Source organism: Syngnathus typhle, linkage group LG8, assembly GCF_033458585.1.
Source record: "Syngnathus typhle isolate RoL2023-S1 ecotype Sweden linkage group LG8, RoL_Styp_1.0, whole genome shotgun sequence".
NCBI lineage: Eukaryota > Metazoa > Chordata > Actinopteri > Syngnathiformes > Syngnathidae > Syngnathus > Syngnathus typhle.
Genome location: NC_083745.1, coordinates 9292827 through 9310194, shown reverse-complemented (window position 1 = coordinate 9310194; position 17368 = coordinate 9292827). Strand labels below are relative to the sequence as shown.

Below are 17368 nucleotides of genomic sequence, written 5' to 3'. Positions count from 1 at the left end.
TGAAAGATAGTCTTATAGCCCCAATAATAAGCAATCCCCATTTCAAATATATTAGACAGCAACATTGCCCTTGCTGAAAGTTGTAGCTTAATGTAGTCAAGTGTGCATAGTACAAAGAATACACGACATTAAAGCTCTTATGTTTAAGAGCACTTACTTTCTCTAAACATCTCTTTGAGTTCTATTAACCAAGCCGGACGTTCTGTACATATACAGAAAAATATGTCATGAAGTAAAGAATTCAATTATAATAGACTGTGCTTATCACACACACGATTAAAGCACAGACTTGTTCCTCACAATCACTTTTTGTATGCCTCCAAAATGGACAATTTGAAATAAGCACCTGCCCCAAAAGCCAGGTTGCCAGTCCAGCCCTGGAAACAAGGTAAAGAGCCAACTTTTATTTTGACCTGACAGCAAAAAAGTGCGTGTGAATTGTGTGTATCTGTGCATGCATTGGTGTCATTTGATAATTCATTAACAAATGAGTTGTGCCATTGACTACAAATTACTAGATTACCGTTTATGTGCCTGACAAATCAATGTCACCAGGGTTGAATGAACGAACCACGGTGAAACTTTAAACTCATATGTTCTATGCCACAGGTGTCCAACTCAAGGACCGGGGGCCAGATACGGTACGCAACATCAATTTATGTGGCCCGCGAAGACATCAAATTCCTGTGTCATTACCAGAATTGCAAATTATCTTCACTTTTAATATCTTTTTTTTTTTACTTTTTGACCAGTTTTTACTCGTCTGATTCGAAAACGAGTTGTCAGTTTGTTTTGTAGCTTTTACCGTATATGATATTTATTTGGGTTGACAGTCATAATGGGCCTCCGAAAGAAACTATGACTACATTGCAAAGTCACTATACTATATCAGGCAAACAGGAGCAATTGCCTGGAAATCATAAAAATAATTATTAATAGTCAGAAAAAGTAAAGGCTATCATGATTGCTTCCAATGCTCACTCATTGCTTTTTGTGAATGGACTAACCCCATTTTCATTTTACTGTGCATGTGCAGACTTAATTCAGCAAGACAAAACAATTTGGTTGCATAGAAAAAGCATCACGCAGTCCCTGCGTAACAACACCGCAAAACGTAACAACCGCATGCTTTTCCCCCTGACAGCAATAACAAACTAATGGGAGGCTGACCGTGACGCGGCACAAAGAGGAAGTCAAGTCACCTTGATACCTGCACAAAGTTGACAGCCGGCACACTCGAGCGCAATGGTGCAGGGGGGAGTATGGTGCGAGCGGCCCCTCATGGAGACGTTGACCCATTCGGATCAAAACGGACTGAAACGCAAAGAGGTTTCACACACGACACAGGTATGACCTCCGCACGTAAATCTATTTTATAATCTCAGTTAAAGGTTTACACGCTAAAGAAGCGCACGGTTCATTTTCAAGCAATTCGTTTCTACCTACAAGCAACTTCTAAAAAAATAAAACTTGCGCGATCGGGTTAGGTATTTGCTCTCAAGTAAATTAGATTGTCCTAAAGTGAAGTAAAAGACCCCGCCCTTGTTACTTTGCCTGCAAACCAAAGCATGTTTTCTTTACAACTGAGCTGTGGAAATGAGGAAGCGCTTTTGCAACTAGGTTGCACCGATTTTGGTCCACCCATTGGCCGGGGGGGTGTCATTTCACGTTTTATTTTTTGCAAGTTGGGTAGCTAAAAAAGCAGTGATCAAACCCATTTTTGTTTTTTTAATTATGATCCTCCCCCAAGAATGTGTGATGTACTGTACAGTTACAATTATGATTCTGAATGCATCAATTAATCAGCACTTCATGAATGTTGACCTTCCATATTCACTTGTCATCTAACAAAATATATTTTTTTATTGCACAAAAAAATGTTGATTATGCTTAGAATAATTGCTAAATGTCACAGCAACCAAAGTGGGTTAGTTTAAAGGTGTCACGTGATTATCGTCATTATCTAATGCAGACATCATGCCAGTCGTGGGCCCTAAGAATTTTCATCCCAATTCTCCCCAAACAAATTCCCCTCTAAAGATGTCTAGATTTACATATTGTCATTTTTGCAGGGTGTATAAAATGTACATTCACATAATGGCTTATGATAATGGTATTGTTTTCTTGTCATTGCATTTAGCACTGCTTTGTCTGTGCTCACAATCACGTTTCACAAACTCCATTACTGCCCCTTGTTTAACTTATGTGGGTTTCTTGTTGTATAAAAAGGCTCGCAGCTGATTGCTTCCACGCGGCACTGCAAATAGAGTCCTCTGAAAATGCGCCCATGCTCATTGGCCTCTCGTTTCTAGATCACAATATGCAAGTGCTCATCTGTGGTGTCTTGTATAGAAACATGCTCGGGATCCTGAAGTCACCTATGGCCAACACAGACAGGAAGTCTTTGAAAAGGCGCCTATGCACGTGGCTGTCATGACGTACCTGGGCTTTGGCATCGTCACCCTCTTTGGCTACTTCAGAGACTTCCTCAGAGCTGTGGGCTTAGAGAAGCGCAATCTTGCACAGGAACGAGTAGAACAGAAGGTACCTTGCCGTCATTTCACTTATCAGCATATTGCCTGCATCCACACATCGTGTGGACCACAACGATGCACAGTTGGTGCTACAGCTTGTGCGTGCCTCGAGTCTCAACACATTGTGTGTTGCCCCAGTTAGGTTAAATGTTTACTCTTTAACGCTTTCTCCTTCGTGCATGGACAGTACATCTTGACACCAATGTTGCTAAGGGTGAGACGTACAGCACACCACTGGAAGAATCTGTTGGGAGACCTGATTAAATCTCAGAGGAGCCTAGATATAATTGCTTCTGTGCTTAACATGTTATAAATGAAATATATAACATATATAATATGACGCTCTCTACTTGCAGGATTTTGTACCACTTTATCAAGACTTTGAAAACTTCTACACTCGAAACCTGTATATGAGAGTACGAGACAATTGGAACCGGCCGCTATGCAGCCTGCCAGGACCCGTCTTTGACCTGATGGAGAGAGTTTCTGACGACTACAACTGGACGTTTCGGTACTGACAGCTTTGACAAACTTGCCCAATCTTTCAGGCTGAATTTCAGTAAAAGCCATTTGAAGGTTTTCCCACAGACCTCAGCAAGGACATAGAGCTATAAAAAAAGAAGTGAATGTGATTTATCAGCTGCAAAGGCACTTTACACTATGCACTAAAGATGTACATCTTAAGCAAAAGATATTTTGGACAAATTTATGGTTCCACCTTTGTGGGAAGCGAGCGCATATATTTTTGTGAGTGCAGTTGCAGTTTTTGTCGCAATACTTGAGGTTTCCCAGAGCAAAAATGGTATGCCCTTTCTCAATTTTACATACTTGGTGATACTTTTTGTGAATGAAAGTTATTTACCACTAGTTTGATCAACAGCATTGTAATTATGTTCCTATCTGCTTCAGTTCGCAACTAGTTTATTTTGTCATATATTGTACTTTTATTTCTGAACGCATTGTTATTATATGATTTGTTGTGAACGTGCTGTATGAATCGCGCCATACGGTGTCTCACACTTGAGATGGTTCTGTTCATTCTAACGGCTCAAGAAAATCTTAAAATGAGGAGAGGATATGACATTATCAGTCACAGAATTGGGGTAATCGTGGATTAACAGGTTTCAATGAGAAGTTCAAAGTCGGATTCTGAAATGGGCCAGGGATCTTTAATTAGAACGTGGATATGTAAAGAAATTATCATTTTAGTTGGACTAAACTTTATTATGAGATTATAAATAAAGTTGAATACACGGGTAGATTGTACACTCAACTTGAATTAACTTTGTGTACCTGAACTCGTGACTCACGTTGACATTTATTCACTTTTGTGTTTGAAGTTAAAGTCTCAATCTCCAGTTTTAATACTAAATTAAGTTGTAAAGTGATTTGATTCGTGTTCCTCCTTTAATAAACATTTGTTATTGCGCATCTCATGAATAAATCAGCTCAGAAGTAATGAGTTTATATTGTAAACTTTTTTGTAATTGGACATTTATGTGCTTTTAATGCAGTGTAATGGAAGGGTTGTATGTGTTGGGGAAACAACAAAAATACTAATGGATCCCCTTATGCTTAATTGCTTGCAGATTAACTGGCCGGACAATACACAACGTCATCAACATGGGCTCCTACAACTACCTCGGCTTTGCAGAGAACAATGCCGATCACCTTGAAACGGTGGCAGACAAAGCACGCCAGTACGGGCTCGGCGTTTGTAGCACACGGCAGGAAACAGGTAAGCACGTGGCCAGCGTCACTTTGGGGGGTGGGGAATAGATTATGAAAGTGAGCACACCTCTTGTCTTCTTGAGCTAGTTTGAGCAAGGCCATTAATCCAGATGGCAGTGTCTCACACGGTTTCCGAAGACATCAGCGTGCATCTGCTTTACGTCACTGACAGAGCACGAATATGCCCAGTTGCAAACGAGATATGAAACTCCATTTCCCTCATCACATATGCCATCATTTATTATCTTTCTGGTGATTTATACTGTCTGCAAGTTTAATTATCTTTCAGTAGCTGCAATGTTGTATGAATTATTCACCCTTTGTTAAATTATGTACCGCTCGGGCACAAGCTGAGATCATTATAAGTTCGTCCAATGCGATGGGGAAATTACATCTTATAATGTTATGAAACACGATGGACATGAGGCGGGATGCAAAAAGAGCACATGTGAGGAGTGTTGGATCAAAGGGAGGCATATTGGGCTTCAGATGAATTTTGAATAGCATGGGGTTTTCTGAAAATCTTGTTTCTGATGACGCGACAGTGGCTTTGAGTTCTGGGTTATAGGCTTTTTGGATTCAAGTCTTATTGTGATGAAATCAGTGCCTGCATGACCGTCATTTCAGCCTGCAGCTGAAATGTAAACATGGAACTCGCCAAACAAGTTGCGTTTCTGGAAAGTTTGAAAAAACTTCAATGTCACTCACCTTCTGTTAGCCCTTTACTTTATGATGGTGAGATGACATCGCTGCGTGCTCTTTGAATAACAAAACATTTGCCTAAGAGTATAATTGGCCTTTTATAACTTACTGTGACAACATAAGCAAACAATACTTCAATTGTTCCCATTTTGCCATGTTTTTTTTTTTTTTCTCGTGAAATACGCCTTGGCAAGGTTGAGAAAATCAAATGCTACTAGGATAACGATAAGAACAAGGAATTAAATACATAGTGGTTATGATTTATGCAATGTATTTTTATCTGTTTTAAAATGGTCAAATATGTTTTCCATGACTTTCAATTATTTATGCTGTCAAGACTGAAAGTGAAAGAAATAACAAATATTTCTCACGAGACCTTAGTAAGCATCAATTTCTAAATACTGTCGTGGATCAGTAGGATGACAGTTTCTTGGCATGCCGTAATCTTTCAACGGAATCTCACCCAACATTTTTGGGGATCTTGTCATAACTCAAAGTATGTGGTAGACAGTCACAAGGTAAGGCAAGGTATGGCTCAAACGATTGTTCCTGCGTCTTATTTTTGTTTTAAATTATGACTATTGTCCCAAAATGTGCTGTACTGTGTCACAAAATCAAACTATGGAAGGCAATGGGAAGATGATTAGCACAGTGTAGACAGTCATCAAGTAATGAAAATATAGAGTGATACCAAAGTGACAAGGTCCCTCCTAACTTGATGAAAAGATAAGAAAACTGGTCTGGGAAGCTACCAAGAGGCCGCTAGAAACAGCCGAGACTGCAGGAATTTCTGACAAATACTGGCTATTAAGTAACGACTGTCTTTTGACTTCCTTATCTGCTTTTCAATTTGAAGCTACGCAACAGGAAGCGTATAAAGATAAAAATGAATACATAACACAAAAGGTTTAGGACTAGCGTTGCAAAACACTAGTTCCTGGTGATGCCCCACCCTCTCTTCCCTAAGTGACAGGGGTCATCACATGACCCATTTTGAAGACCTGAGCAACATCAAGTTGGCTGTGACAACAGAGTCGCCAAGGTGTGTCAGAGAAGGCTGGGAAAGTGCGTTGGGGGTTTGCATCTAACGAAATAACTTTGTAGTTAGGACCCCAAGTGTAGTCCTGGAACTTTTCTGATATACAGTGTGTATTTTGCAACTGTTAGCAAGCCTAATGTTTGAAAAAGACAAACATGTTAAACATTTATGGAGTTGATGAATAACTCATGGTTTGACTTATCCCACAATCACCACTAAGGTATTAATAGATGCATTCAGATGAAAGGCTGACTATAAAGTAGCCAAAGCGCATTTTATCAATGTGACCCAAACATGCTACTATAATAACGGCAGTTCTTTTATGGCATACTGTGAGTCAGGGTTTTAGACGCAAATCATTAACTATTCTTTGAGACTCCTCATCCGCATGTGACAACCTCATTCACATGCTTGAATGAAAGACGGAAGTAAACAACTAACAAAGACTGATCTTTTTCTCCCCTTCACCGTTCTGAATGTGACCTGTTGTAACGGCATAAAATAGTCTATTTGCTACACAAACACAACTGATGAGATCTAATTCGGCGGCTTCAGCCACTCTGCCTTTACCGAGATATTAAGGTTCAGTTTTGATTATGAATAGCATTATCAAGATTGTGAAGACAACGTTCGGCATTGATGAAAAATGGTGCACTCGGTCTTTCAGCCCTGTTGATGAAACTCATAAATCAATGTGACTGGGCACAATGCTCTATGGATTTGAACGTAATGAAAATCACCGTAAGGACACAGCTGCGCTGTCATGTTATGTTTTTTTAGGTTCATACTTTATATTGGCTTTAAAAATGTGCTGCTACACCACTTTGTAATATTGCTTATATGAAGAAAAGTTTTTGCAAAGCTCGTAAAGTGCAGTTAAAGTTCACCTTTAATTAAACCATCTTTTTCGTTTAATAAAATTGATGTTTGCAAAAGGTCCATGGTAGTGTACTGATGAGATCATTTCCTACTTGCTTATCAGAATCGCTCTCCAGGTTATCAATTGCTAAGGCTGAACAGGATGAGCAGTATAGAAAATAAAAAGATGGGTTGATTGCAGTAAGAATGATTTTATGTTTGATCCTACAATTTCTGTCCTTTAGGTACCTTGGATATTCACATAGAGCTTGAAGAACAAATGGCCCGTTTCCTTGGAGTGGAGTCCACCATGGTGTTTGGGATGGGTTTTGCCACAAACTCCATGAACATTCCTGCACTTGTTGGCAAGGTATAAATGCCACACGATAAAAGAATATCCAACAGATATTGAATACCGCAACAAAAAAAGCTACTTGTGTACTTAGCCAAGCTCTTGCTGCGCTCTTGCATATGGCCTAAATTAATAAATAACAGTCAACTTTACTCAGCTCGAAACAAACCCCCAACTCACCGCATTAATTAAAATAGTCATAATTAAACATAACAGTCGCCGGGAGGTTGAGGCTCGGGGTATACATAGTTGTCTTGAGATACACTGACAAGGAGGGGCACGTTTTGGTTAAGAGCACCTCTCAAGGGTATTATTAACCATGCAACTTGCCTGTCGGCGCACCAGTCAAGCTCATACACAGACAGTCACGGGTTACCAGGGGCAACGCGCGGCATGGATATCTGATTGGACCGGACAGGACGAAAGGGACTGTTGAGCTGATGAAAGTGTGGCAGCATTTATGCAGCTCAAGAGGTTGCACCCCCACTGTAACCCTGCGGGGGCAGGGAGGGTCAAACACATTGCCAACTCTGACCTACGATGCGATGCCAAGACAGGGCAGGCCTTGCGTTAGAGTGACAGCAGCTGTTAGTCCAGGGACTGCGCCAGTTGGATCTGAAGCCCAAGGGAGGGTTTCTGTCACTGAGATGGTGTCAGCATACCCTCAATAAGGAATGAATTTCAATATACAGGATGATGTCAAATGCTTATTAGTGTGTCAGTGTTGTGTATGATAAATAGGCAGAGAAGGCTTCACGGTATATTCTGTCAATTTGCACACTAACACAGGTTGTCCATAAAGTGTCTAAATGATAAACATGCCTTTTCACAAGTAGCCATTTTCTACGGTTCATTTAACAGAACCGATTTCATCAACGGGGTACCAAATGTACAATAATTCAGTGTGATTTGAAAAAAAAAAGAATATAGAGCTCAGTGGCCTAGTGGTAGAGTGTCCGCCCTGAGACTGGAAGGTTGTGGGTTCAAACCCCGGCCGGGTCATACCAAAGACTATAAAAATGGGACCCATTGCCTCCCTGCTTGGCACTCAGCATTAAGGGTTGGAATTGGGGGGTTAGATCACCAAACGATTCCCGAGCGCGGCACCGATGCTGCTCACTGCTCCCCTCTCCCCCAGGGGATGGATTAAAATCACACGGGGATGGGTTAAATGCAGAGGACAAATTTCACCACACCCAGATGTGTGTGTGACGATCATTGGGACTTTAACTTTAATAACCACTGAGTTTATAGAAAAAGCTGACTTGCGCCTCTGCAGCAATTTGGATTTTGTGATTTACTCCTCTTCGTCAGAAATAATTGGGTTTCAAACTGTTCTTTTTTCCAAGGGCTGTTTGATCCTGAGTGATGAGCTCAACCACACTTCTCTCATCTTAGGGGCTCGATTGTCAGGAGCAACCATCAAGGTGTTCAAACACAATGGTGAGTAACAGCTGGAATGGCAGTTTGATAAGATGCACGTGTGAATGACGTGAACATCGTTTGACTGGATTCCATTTTGAAGCATCACGTGCAACAAATCCTTTTGTAACAAAATTCCTTTTGATTATGCAAGGGTTATAAAAGCATGTAATCCATCAGTGCAGGAAAGACTTAAAAATCAGGCGTAAAAATAAAAAAGTGCTTAAAAGATACATTTCCTTGATCCAAGAAAGGTGTCCAAGCCCTGCATACAGTAGACACAATATCTACTCTATTCATTAACATCTATTAATTCCAAACTATATGGATTTGCCTCAGGAAAGACCTACTTAACATTCAATGTTTGGACCAGCAATTGTGAAGGCTTTTACGAAAGGCTTCACTTTACAACCACGACCGTGTTTACCCATCAGCGGAAAAGCTGAATACCTATTTAAATGGAAACGTCAATCTTGCTGCAATTCACCCTGCTATTAGATTGTCAAAGCCCGTGTGGTTTTTCTTTTTCTTTTTTCAATAAAAGGCCATAAAGATGTATTAGACATGAAAGATACATCAGTCGCCATACTCCGATAGGGAACACCGGCCGCGCTTTCAGTCGGCAGGACAAACGAGACGATCCACTAGTATTAAATGGATACTGACAGGTACAAGGCAAGTCAGTTATAGGTATTTCCAAGCAGCTCTCACAAGGCAAAGAGCCCGGAGGCACCTGAACAAATGACCTCTCGCTGCCTTTGAACCTCCTGCACTCAACTGCTCGAGAACTCTTTATTAAAGCAAGGCCTATATTTACACAGAGGGCCCACTGTGCCACACCCGAGATTAATAGTTAACATTCAACAATATTACTTGGGTTGTATTGTAAGCACAACTACCCTATATAAAAAGTTGACAAACTAGTCTGTGCAGTGTCATCATAGAAGTATACTGTATATGTTGACATTGTCGCTCAGCTAATGTCTAAAGTTCAGTAGCATTTCAGCAGTCCAAGAGAAACGATGGGACAATTGATGCACATGCCTGGAAGAATGCCGGTTCAGTGTGACACATGAGGCTGTGGTTTGTCTCAAATCAATACTAATTTACTGTCTTTTCTTTTCCATGACAAGTTAAACTGATTCCGAAGTGTGGTGACATTGGTAAAATTAATCGTGGTAATCTTCTCTTCCAGGAAGCAAAAATATCTGAAAAGCATCCATTTCCTCGAAAGTAATGCTGCTAATGGTCTGTGATGGATTATTAGGTGTGATGAGCCGGCATTAAAGTAAATACAGTTGTTGAATACTGCCATCTGCTGGTTGCTTAAAATGGGTTGTGTGATTTTGACAATATCCAAACCCATATAGATATTTCCTTATGAAATATGTTATTCAATTCATATAATGTTCAAGTTCTAAACATTTATTAGTCATGCACAATTTGATGAGGGTATGAACAATGTTGGTCAAGAACCAGTTCACTTTCTGTATTGTAAAATCGGTTCTGTGTGTTTTATGTGGAAGACATGGTCCATTTAGAGAAGCAGTTAAGAGACTCAATCTGCTCAGGGCAACCTCGAACTCACAGGCCCTGGAGGAAAATCCTGATTATGGTGGAAGGCATCTATAGGTCAGTTCCGATTATGCCACGCAGACTCACACTGTACAATTGTCTCTCAGACAGCAGTTGGCATAGCTTACTAAGTAAAGGCTTCCAGGTGGTCTTAACTGTGTGTCAATTTCAGTAGCGAGTTGAAAAGAACTGTGTGTCTCAGGCACTCCATCTGCTCATTAGCTCCAAATCAAGGCTAAATAGAGCTGCACAGGTTGATTAGGCCAAACTCGGAGCTCCTTTGATTCATGGCTTTTTTTCCTTTGCCTTTTGCATGAGCTGCTTAGCCCCTTTGAATTGTAATACTTAGTGCACGCACGCACATAAATAGGTTTTGTCATTTATTCAGGAGTCGGTTTCGTGCATGTTCACTTGATGTTGCAGCATTGGATGTTACAAAAAGTATGTATAAACTATGATTGCATCAAACTTTTTTATTTCTTTTTCATTATCCTCCATCAGCATGGAGGGCTCAGTGGTACGACTGCCCGAACTGATTGCACTGAAGAAGAAATATAAGGCATGTCTGTACCTGGATGAAGCTCACAGCATCGGTGCAGTGGGGCCAGGAGGGAGGGGCGTGACAGAGCTGTTTGGGGTGAACCCAGCAGATGTGGACGTGATGATGGGCACCTTCACCAAGAGCTTTGGGGCTGCTGGAGGCTATATTGCAGGAAAAAAGGTGAGTGTACATTTTCTGCACATTCATTCACGTCTGTGCTTCTTTTGCAAGTTGCAGGAAGAAAACACAAGACACGTTCAATATTAACAATCTCAAAAAATAGGCTGCAATACATACATAGCTTTTTAGTTTTCAACATCCTTTTCAATAGTCATGTTTTTGGCAGTTGTTGAAAAGAAATGACATTGGCGAGAAGCAGCTTGAACGTTAGGTAAGTCTTCAGGGTGGCCGTGACTCACTTTTTCTTGAGATTGTTCGTTACATACTGTAACATTATACAAGTCTTACAAGCCCCACTTAAGAAACACATTTCTTACAGAATGGTATTCAAAGTAACGGTTCGACTTGTGGACAAATATGAATTGAAACTAGTTGTCTGCTTCCAGACTACTTTCAAGCAAGAAACTGTGACTCAGCTGCACAACCAAAACATACATGAGTGTAATTTTAATTTCCCCCAGAGGTTTATAATTCATGTAATCAATTTGGAAAAGAAACAAGGGTGATAATTTCTAATAAAACATGGGAAATAATATATTATTACAATGACGATGGATAGCTCTATGACACAACAACCATCATACTAGTAGAAAACTTTAAATTTACCATGAGACCTACCTTGAATCTATCATCATGGAGGTGTGGAAATGGGAATGGTGGCTGTAGAATATAGCCAAGGTTGGCCCGTATTATTTTGCACTAGAGGCCAAACTAAAAGAAAATCTAACAACCATAATGGGAGCCCTGAGAAGGTGATTAAATAAAAAATCGGAAAACTGGCGAGTACTCAAACAGACACAGGGGAACTGAAAGCACACGGACAAAAAATGACTGAATGAGATACAGGTGAGTTCAAGCTGATGGGCCCAAAACAGGAAGGAAATGACAATAGGAACAAATCAGCAGACTACAAAATAAAAGTTTGATCTATGTAGAAATTCCCATTCTATATTGACGTCCACAAATTGTATTATCGAGTTTGTGATTTCTAAATGTTGAGTTCTTTTGACAATCTGTTTTTGATTCACTATACATACGTCGGCACTACTCACTCAAGGCTCACATACGTTCAACAAATGTTGCTCAGGTTTTAGTCATTTCGATCTACTCCATTAAGAAGTACACTTTAGTACATAACCACACAGGTTTTGTGGCACTTGATTAGAATGATGGAGAGGAAGTCAACATGTTGTTTGAATTAGGCATTGGGAACGGAACCCTTCCTTCCTTTCCTTATGTTGGCTCAGCCGTAATAAGAAGGTACAGCTGGCAGATGGCCAGCCCCTTCTTGTGGCAGCCTCGGAACCGTGCTCCAGATTTAACAACGCACTTTTAACAGGCATGATCATGTTTGAAGTACCAACACTGTGCTTGGCAGCTGGCTGCAATAAAGTCCAGGATGAATCGAGCTAGATAGAACTTCTCGATATGTAGGTATTTGTTTGTTGGTGAGTTTCTGGGTTGACCAAAAAAAACATCATATGGCTTCCGGGAAAGAGGCGTATTTGACGAGGGTAGAAAATGTGGAAATGCCAATGGTTAGGCTGCTTTTAAGTTATTTTGTTTTTGCACCGCTCCTCCTTTTGTGGATGCACACTGCAACATTAGTAATTGTGTTTGTGTCTGCGGCTGAAGGAGACTCTCTTAAGCTGTCACTCCGCACTCCAGACGTAGGATGGATGTTCTCTCTCTGACATGTTGGCCTTATTGGTGATCTTGGTCACACCAAAATCCTGTGGTAAAAATCCCAGTCTTAAAACAAAAACAGATGTAACGTCGGTCGGAGATTTGTATCCTGCGTTTGAGCATTTCCCCTCAAATCCCTTCCCCTCACATGTGCGCAAGGAAGCCGCGGCCGCCGCCCAGCGAGGACAGATGGCGAGAGTAGAAGCGGTGGCCAGGCATCATCACCAGAAATGTGTCATCACCCGGCACCCGTTGGCCGCCGCACATTCCACAATAGCTTTTAGTCTGCTCCAACCTGGGAGCGCTTTCCACTCTCTGAGGACACACCATCAGATAGATTTGCAGCAATCCTGCTTCTCACATCTTTGAAACCAGCGGCACAAGTCATTTCCCGCTGACGTGTGAGAATAATGAGTATGACGGGGCCCATTTCATTTCGGTGTTCCGCTCTGGCTCTCGGAGAGTACAGAGTGAAAGGTGTTCCGAAGCTCACTGATGTAGGTCATTACGGTGACAGAGAGCCGTTCTGCAGATTGATTTTCAGGTGTAGAGTGAACTTGGGCTTCCTCTAGTGGATTTTGCTCAGAAGTGCATTTCTTCCATGATCTTAGCCAGACAAATTTAGGGTAAAGTGCATATTTTAAATATAGTGAACCCCATATAGTCTAATATTCGTTGTTAGTCAGTAACTTACCAAGTTGTTTTTGTGGTGATCTTGTTGTGGCATCTTGTGGCACACGTCTTGTGGCAAGGAGCTGAAATGAGATGATGAGATTAATTTTGACAAAAGTAGTGCTTTGCCACCATCATGAACTTGAACAAATTTAAATTTGAGGCAATTTTTGGGCATCTTGGTACCAAGGAACTTAAAAGTGAGTTGAGTAGCTTCCATTAGACAAAAGTGTTTTGTCTCCATCTTGTGGCACCTATAGGCAATAATAAACCTTTTATAGGTGGATTATAACTGCTGACAAGAAACTTGTTAAAGTGAGTTTAGGAACTTCTTTTAGACTAAAGTAGTGCTTTGCAGCCAAGTTGAGGCACCTATAGTTTTTAGGTGGGAGTTAATTACTTGTAGAATCTGCATCAAGTTTCAGACACTAGAGTGCACATTATTTTTTTCAGTGATGGACATGTTGCCGGGCTTTCATTTCAGGAGCTGGTTGACTACCTTCGTAGCCGGTCCCACAGTGCCATGTACACCTCAGGCATGTCTCCTCCTATCGCTGAGCAGATCATAAGAACCATAAAGTGCATCACCGGACAAGACGGCAGCACAGAGGGTAAGTACTGACCCACTACTCGATGGCTTGGATTTGACAAATACTATCCGCTCATCTCTATGTAAATCTTTACACCTGCGCATAATTTTTATGGAAACAAAAGCAATCTAAATCCGGAGGATTGTACCAATGTTAGCATTAGGAGTAAGTCCAGACCCGCAGGGGAAGACAAACAGCTGCTCGATCTGAAAATATGGGAGCAATTACAGGGGTCTGCAGTGGTAGAAAGGAGGGAAGGGTGGAGGGCGTGCACTACCCCAGCACACGTGACCCTCACATAGAGGAAATCATTTTCATGTGTGTTTTAAGGAACCGTAGACCTCTGAATAGTTTCTGCTTTAATGGCATCAGACAAGAGGGCAGGGAAGTAGTCATTAGTTGCAGTACCACCAAAGAACCAGAGCCCCTATAACACTGTGTTGTCAAGACCAGTAGAAGAACTATCCTAGCACAGTCCAATTTGCACCCCTGAATATCAACGCCAAGTGAAAAGGTCACCAGTATCCTTTAGGTCATTGAAAGTGTATCTAAAGTTCTGCAGTGCTTTAATCAAAATGATGGACTGGACTCTGGAATATGCAATCATGTTGGAGTGTCTGGCTGTCAACCAAACAGGCCTTGTATCTAACGAAGCCAAAAGAAATAATCGCAGAGACTTGTCTTCAAGCAAACACTCGTTCACAAACAATGACGCCACTAATAAAGTCTTCGTTTGTCTTTGCACGTACACCAGATTAGCTTCATCGTTCTTTTTCTCTCTAACGCTGCCGTCCTCCCTTTCTCTCTTGAACGTAGAATTTCACACTTGAAAGTAAACTGGTCGCAAGAGCTCAGAAACTCAGACAAAGAGAACCTCCACGCAGTCTGACCCCGCTCCTTACAATAGCTGTGTCTGGCATCGGGTTTTTGACCCCCTTGCCCTCCATTTTCCACCCTTCCTTCTTCCTTGCGCAAAAGAGGAACAATTTACAAAATGTGGCCTGGGCTGATGCCTGCATGTTTTGTGTTTTCCCCCATTTAAGATAAGGAAAGTTCCAAATGCTTTCTTCCATCCCTTCCAATCGCTCCCAGGTAATCGGAGGTAAACAAAACCATGCTCAAAGACACAGCTGGGCCAGCCACGTCGCAAGCTAGCTTGTTACGGAACACGGGTGGTGGAAGGGAGGGAGCGGCACCCCGGGCATGTTTGATTTGCTCGCGATACCTGAACTACACTTTGGCATCAAACGCTTGCATTTTGTATAAAATGCGTCGCAATCTGCAAGGACTCAATCTGGCAACGTGCGTGCAGGCACAGCATGCCTGTCTGTGGCCAAAACTGAACCATCTGCTGCTGCAGCTGAGTTGTAATCAGCAACTTCATCGAAGGAGGCTGCACGGGCCCAGATGGAGGTGCAGGCCTCACATTGTAAGACAAGAACTCACTAGTTACTACTGACAGATGACTTTCCCTGCTAGTGGAAGGCATGAGGAACACGTATTCACATTGAAATAACCAAAATCCAGACCTTCGCCAAGGCTGAATAATCTTAAACGTCCATCAGACTCCTTCCATACACTCATTTTCTGTAATGCACGTTCTGAGTACGGTGAGCTGATTCTTCCATGGTTCATACGCAGGTATCAGACGCATCCGGCAATTGGCTCGGAACACCAGATACTTCCGAGCCAAGGTGAAGAAATTGGGCTTCATCATCTACGGCAACGATGACTCCCCTGTGGTCCCCGTCCTGCTCTACATGCCAGGCAAAGTGGTGTAAGGATGCTCCAGTTGTATACGCAGGCCTCTGGTCTGGCTGCGCTACGCTACGCTTCTTGTCAGATAAACTCTGCGCAGTCCCATTTTGAAGCATTAAACCCAGTGTTGTTTGTTGTCACAAGTAATTTTCAGCCACATCAGCGCGTTTCATGTTGAAACGATTTGAACGGCTGCCACGGCCCACATTTAAAAGTTTCCATGAATCACTCGAGTGGACTGTTTGAGTTGACTCGTATCTGTGAGTACTGAAGAGAAAACATCAGGTAGCTATTATGCAGAGCCCACTCAGGTATATAATGTGTCTTCCAGTGCACGTTGACATGCGTGAACATTACAATCCCTGAGGTGGAGTTACTGCGTTGTCACACGATAACACAGGACGGGTTTCTTTTGAGAGACCAAGACCCAAATTAAAATGTAACTCGGAAGGCACTTGATAGCACGCAGCCGATTCGCAACCAAGTCGAAAGTCTGAATTTTCCTTTATTGGCACGTAATCAGTTGATCTTTTTATTTCTCTATCACCAGGGCTTTTGCTCGAGAAATGCTTGCGAGGAAAATTGCTGTAGTCGTGGTCGGCTTCCCCGCTACGCCGCTAACCGAAGCCCGCGCTCGCTTCTGTATGTCTGCAGCCCACACCAGAGACATGCTGGATGAGGTACGTATGCCCAAACAGTCTTGTTTAATCACAAGTGCACACACACACACACAGCTATGAAGCCTTTGCTTTGTCCTCAGGTGCTACACCACATGGACGAGTTGGGAGACGCTCTGGGTTTGAAGTTCTCACGACGGAAATAATCCTCCTGTTCTGACCTCCTAATTGAAGATGACTTTGAGCCGGATGGCTAAAGGGACCTCTTCACTTCACTGTGTCAAAACTTAACAAATTCACACAGAAGAAGTTTAGACCACAGAAGTTAAGTCAGCACACTGAGTATCATTTGATCAACAAAAGGTGATTGTGTACACGGACATTTGGAAATGCATTGAGGAATAAGGTCATACATACTCCTGCGTAATTTAACGACATTTAGTATAGATTGATGACACTGTCACAAATGTATTAAATGTTGACTTGTCTAATATGGTCTCTTATCCTGTAACGGAAAGTGAAAATACGAGCCAGAGATGAGTTAAAAATATTTGGCCATCGGAATCAATGCGACTACAAATGTATCATATTGAGGTACCTCACTTGGGACATGGCTAACATGCGAGGAGTGCAGACAGCTGCGTGGACTTAATACGAGTATGTGTTGCGTGAGACGTGAAAAAGGGTCCAGACTTGGAGGGTACCACCCACGTTCAGCTCCAAGACAGCCAAATATTGGCAAGCTGCTTTATTTTGTAAGTGTAAAATGTTTTTTTTTTGTTCTTTGTAACAAGTGAAGGTTTGTAAAGCCTATCCTGCCACAACTTTTAATATCAGCCAATCTGTGTAAAACGTGTCAGCTCGAATTTAAGAAAGGTCTTTTTTATATTCTTGATCAAGATATGGATTTGAAAATGTTATTCTCTTTTGTATTAAAACACATTTTCCTTCTAAAGAAATGTTGAGTTTTTGATTTATTTTTTGACATGTATAATCACGATCTTGTACAAACTACAAAGATTATACAGGTATGAAAAGGATCTTTTATATGACGGCCCTACATAGCTCACATCAATATGACATTCCAAAATATATACAAACGTCACATAAG

The 17368-nt window shown here is 41.6% G+C and overlaps 1 protein-coding gene across 3 annotated transcripts; it reads left to right on the top strand.

The window, feature by feature from the left end:
- The first annotated feature begins 1161 nt into the window (after positions 1 to 1161).
- Positions 1162 to 17216, top strand: sptlc3 (serine palmitoyltransferase, long chain base subunit 3). Of its 3 annotated transcripts, none has more exons than XM_061284687.1 (12): positions 1165 to 1347; positions 2353 to 2544; positions 2891 to 3045; positions 4124 to 4272; positions 7110 to 7234; positions 8566 to 8659; positions 10165 to 10270; positions 10715 to 10934; positions 13777 to 13903; positions 15524 to 15659; positions 16191 to 16320; positions 16401 to 17216. In XM_061284687.1, the coding sequence occupies exons 1-12, from the start codon at positions 1246 to 1248 to the stop codon at positions 16461 to 16463; spliced, it is 1599 nt and encodes a 532-aa protein (XP_061140671.1). In that variant the 5' UTR covers positions 1165 to 1245; the 3' UTR covers positions 16464 to 17216. The 3 variants fall into 3 exon arrangements, with proteins under 3 accessions (XP_061140673.1, XP_061140671.1, XP_061140672.1); XM_061284688.1 differs by having other exon boundaries at positions 1196 to 1347; positions 2313 to 2544; XM_061284689.1 differs by lacking the exon at positions 7110 to 7234 and having other exon boundaries at positions 1162 to 1347; positions 8615 to 8659.
- Positions 17217 to 17368: the final 152 nt, after the last annotated feature.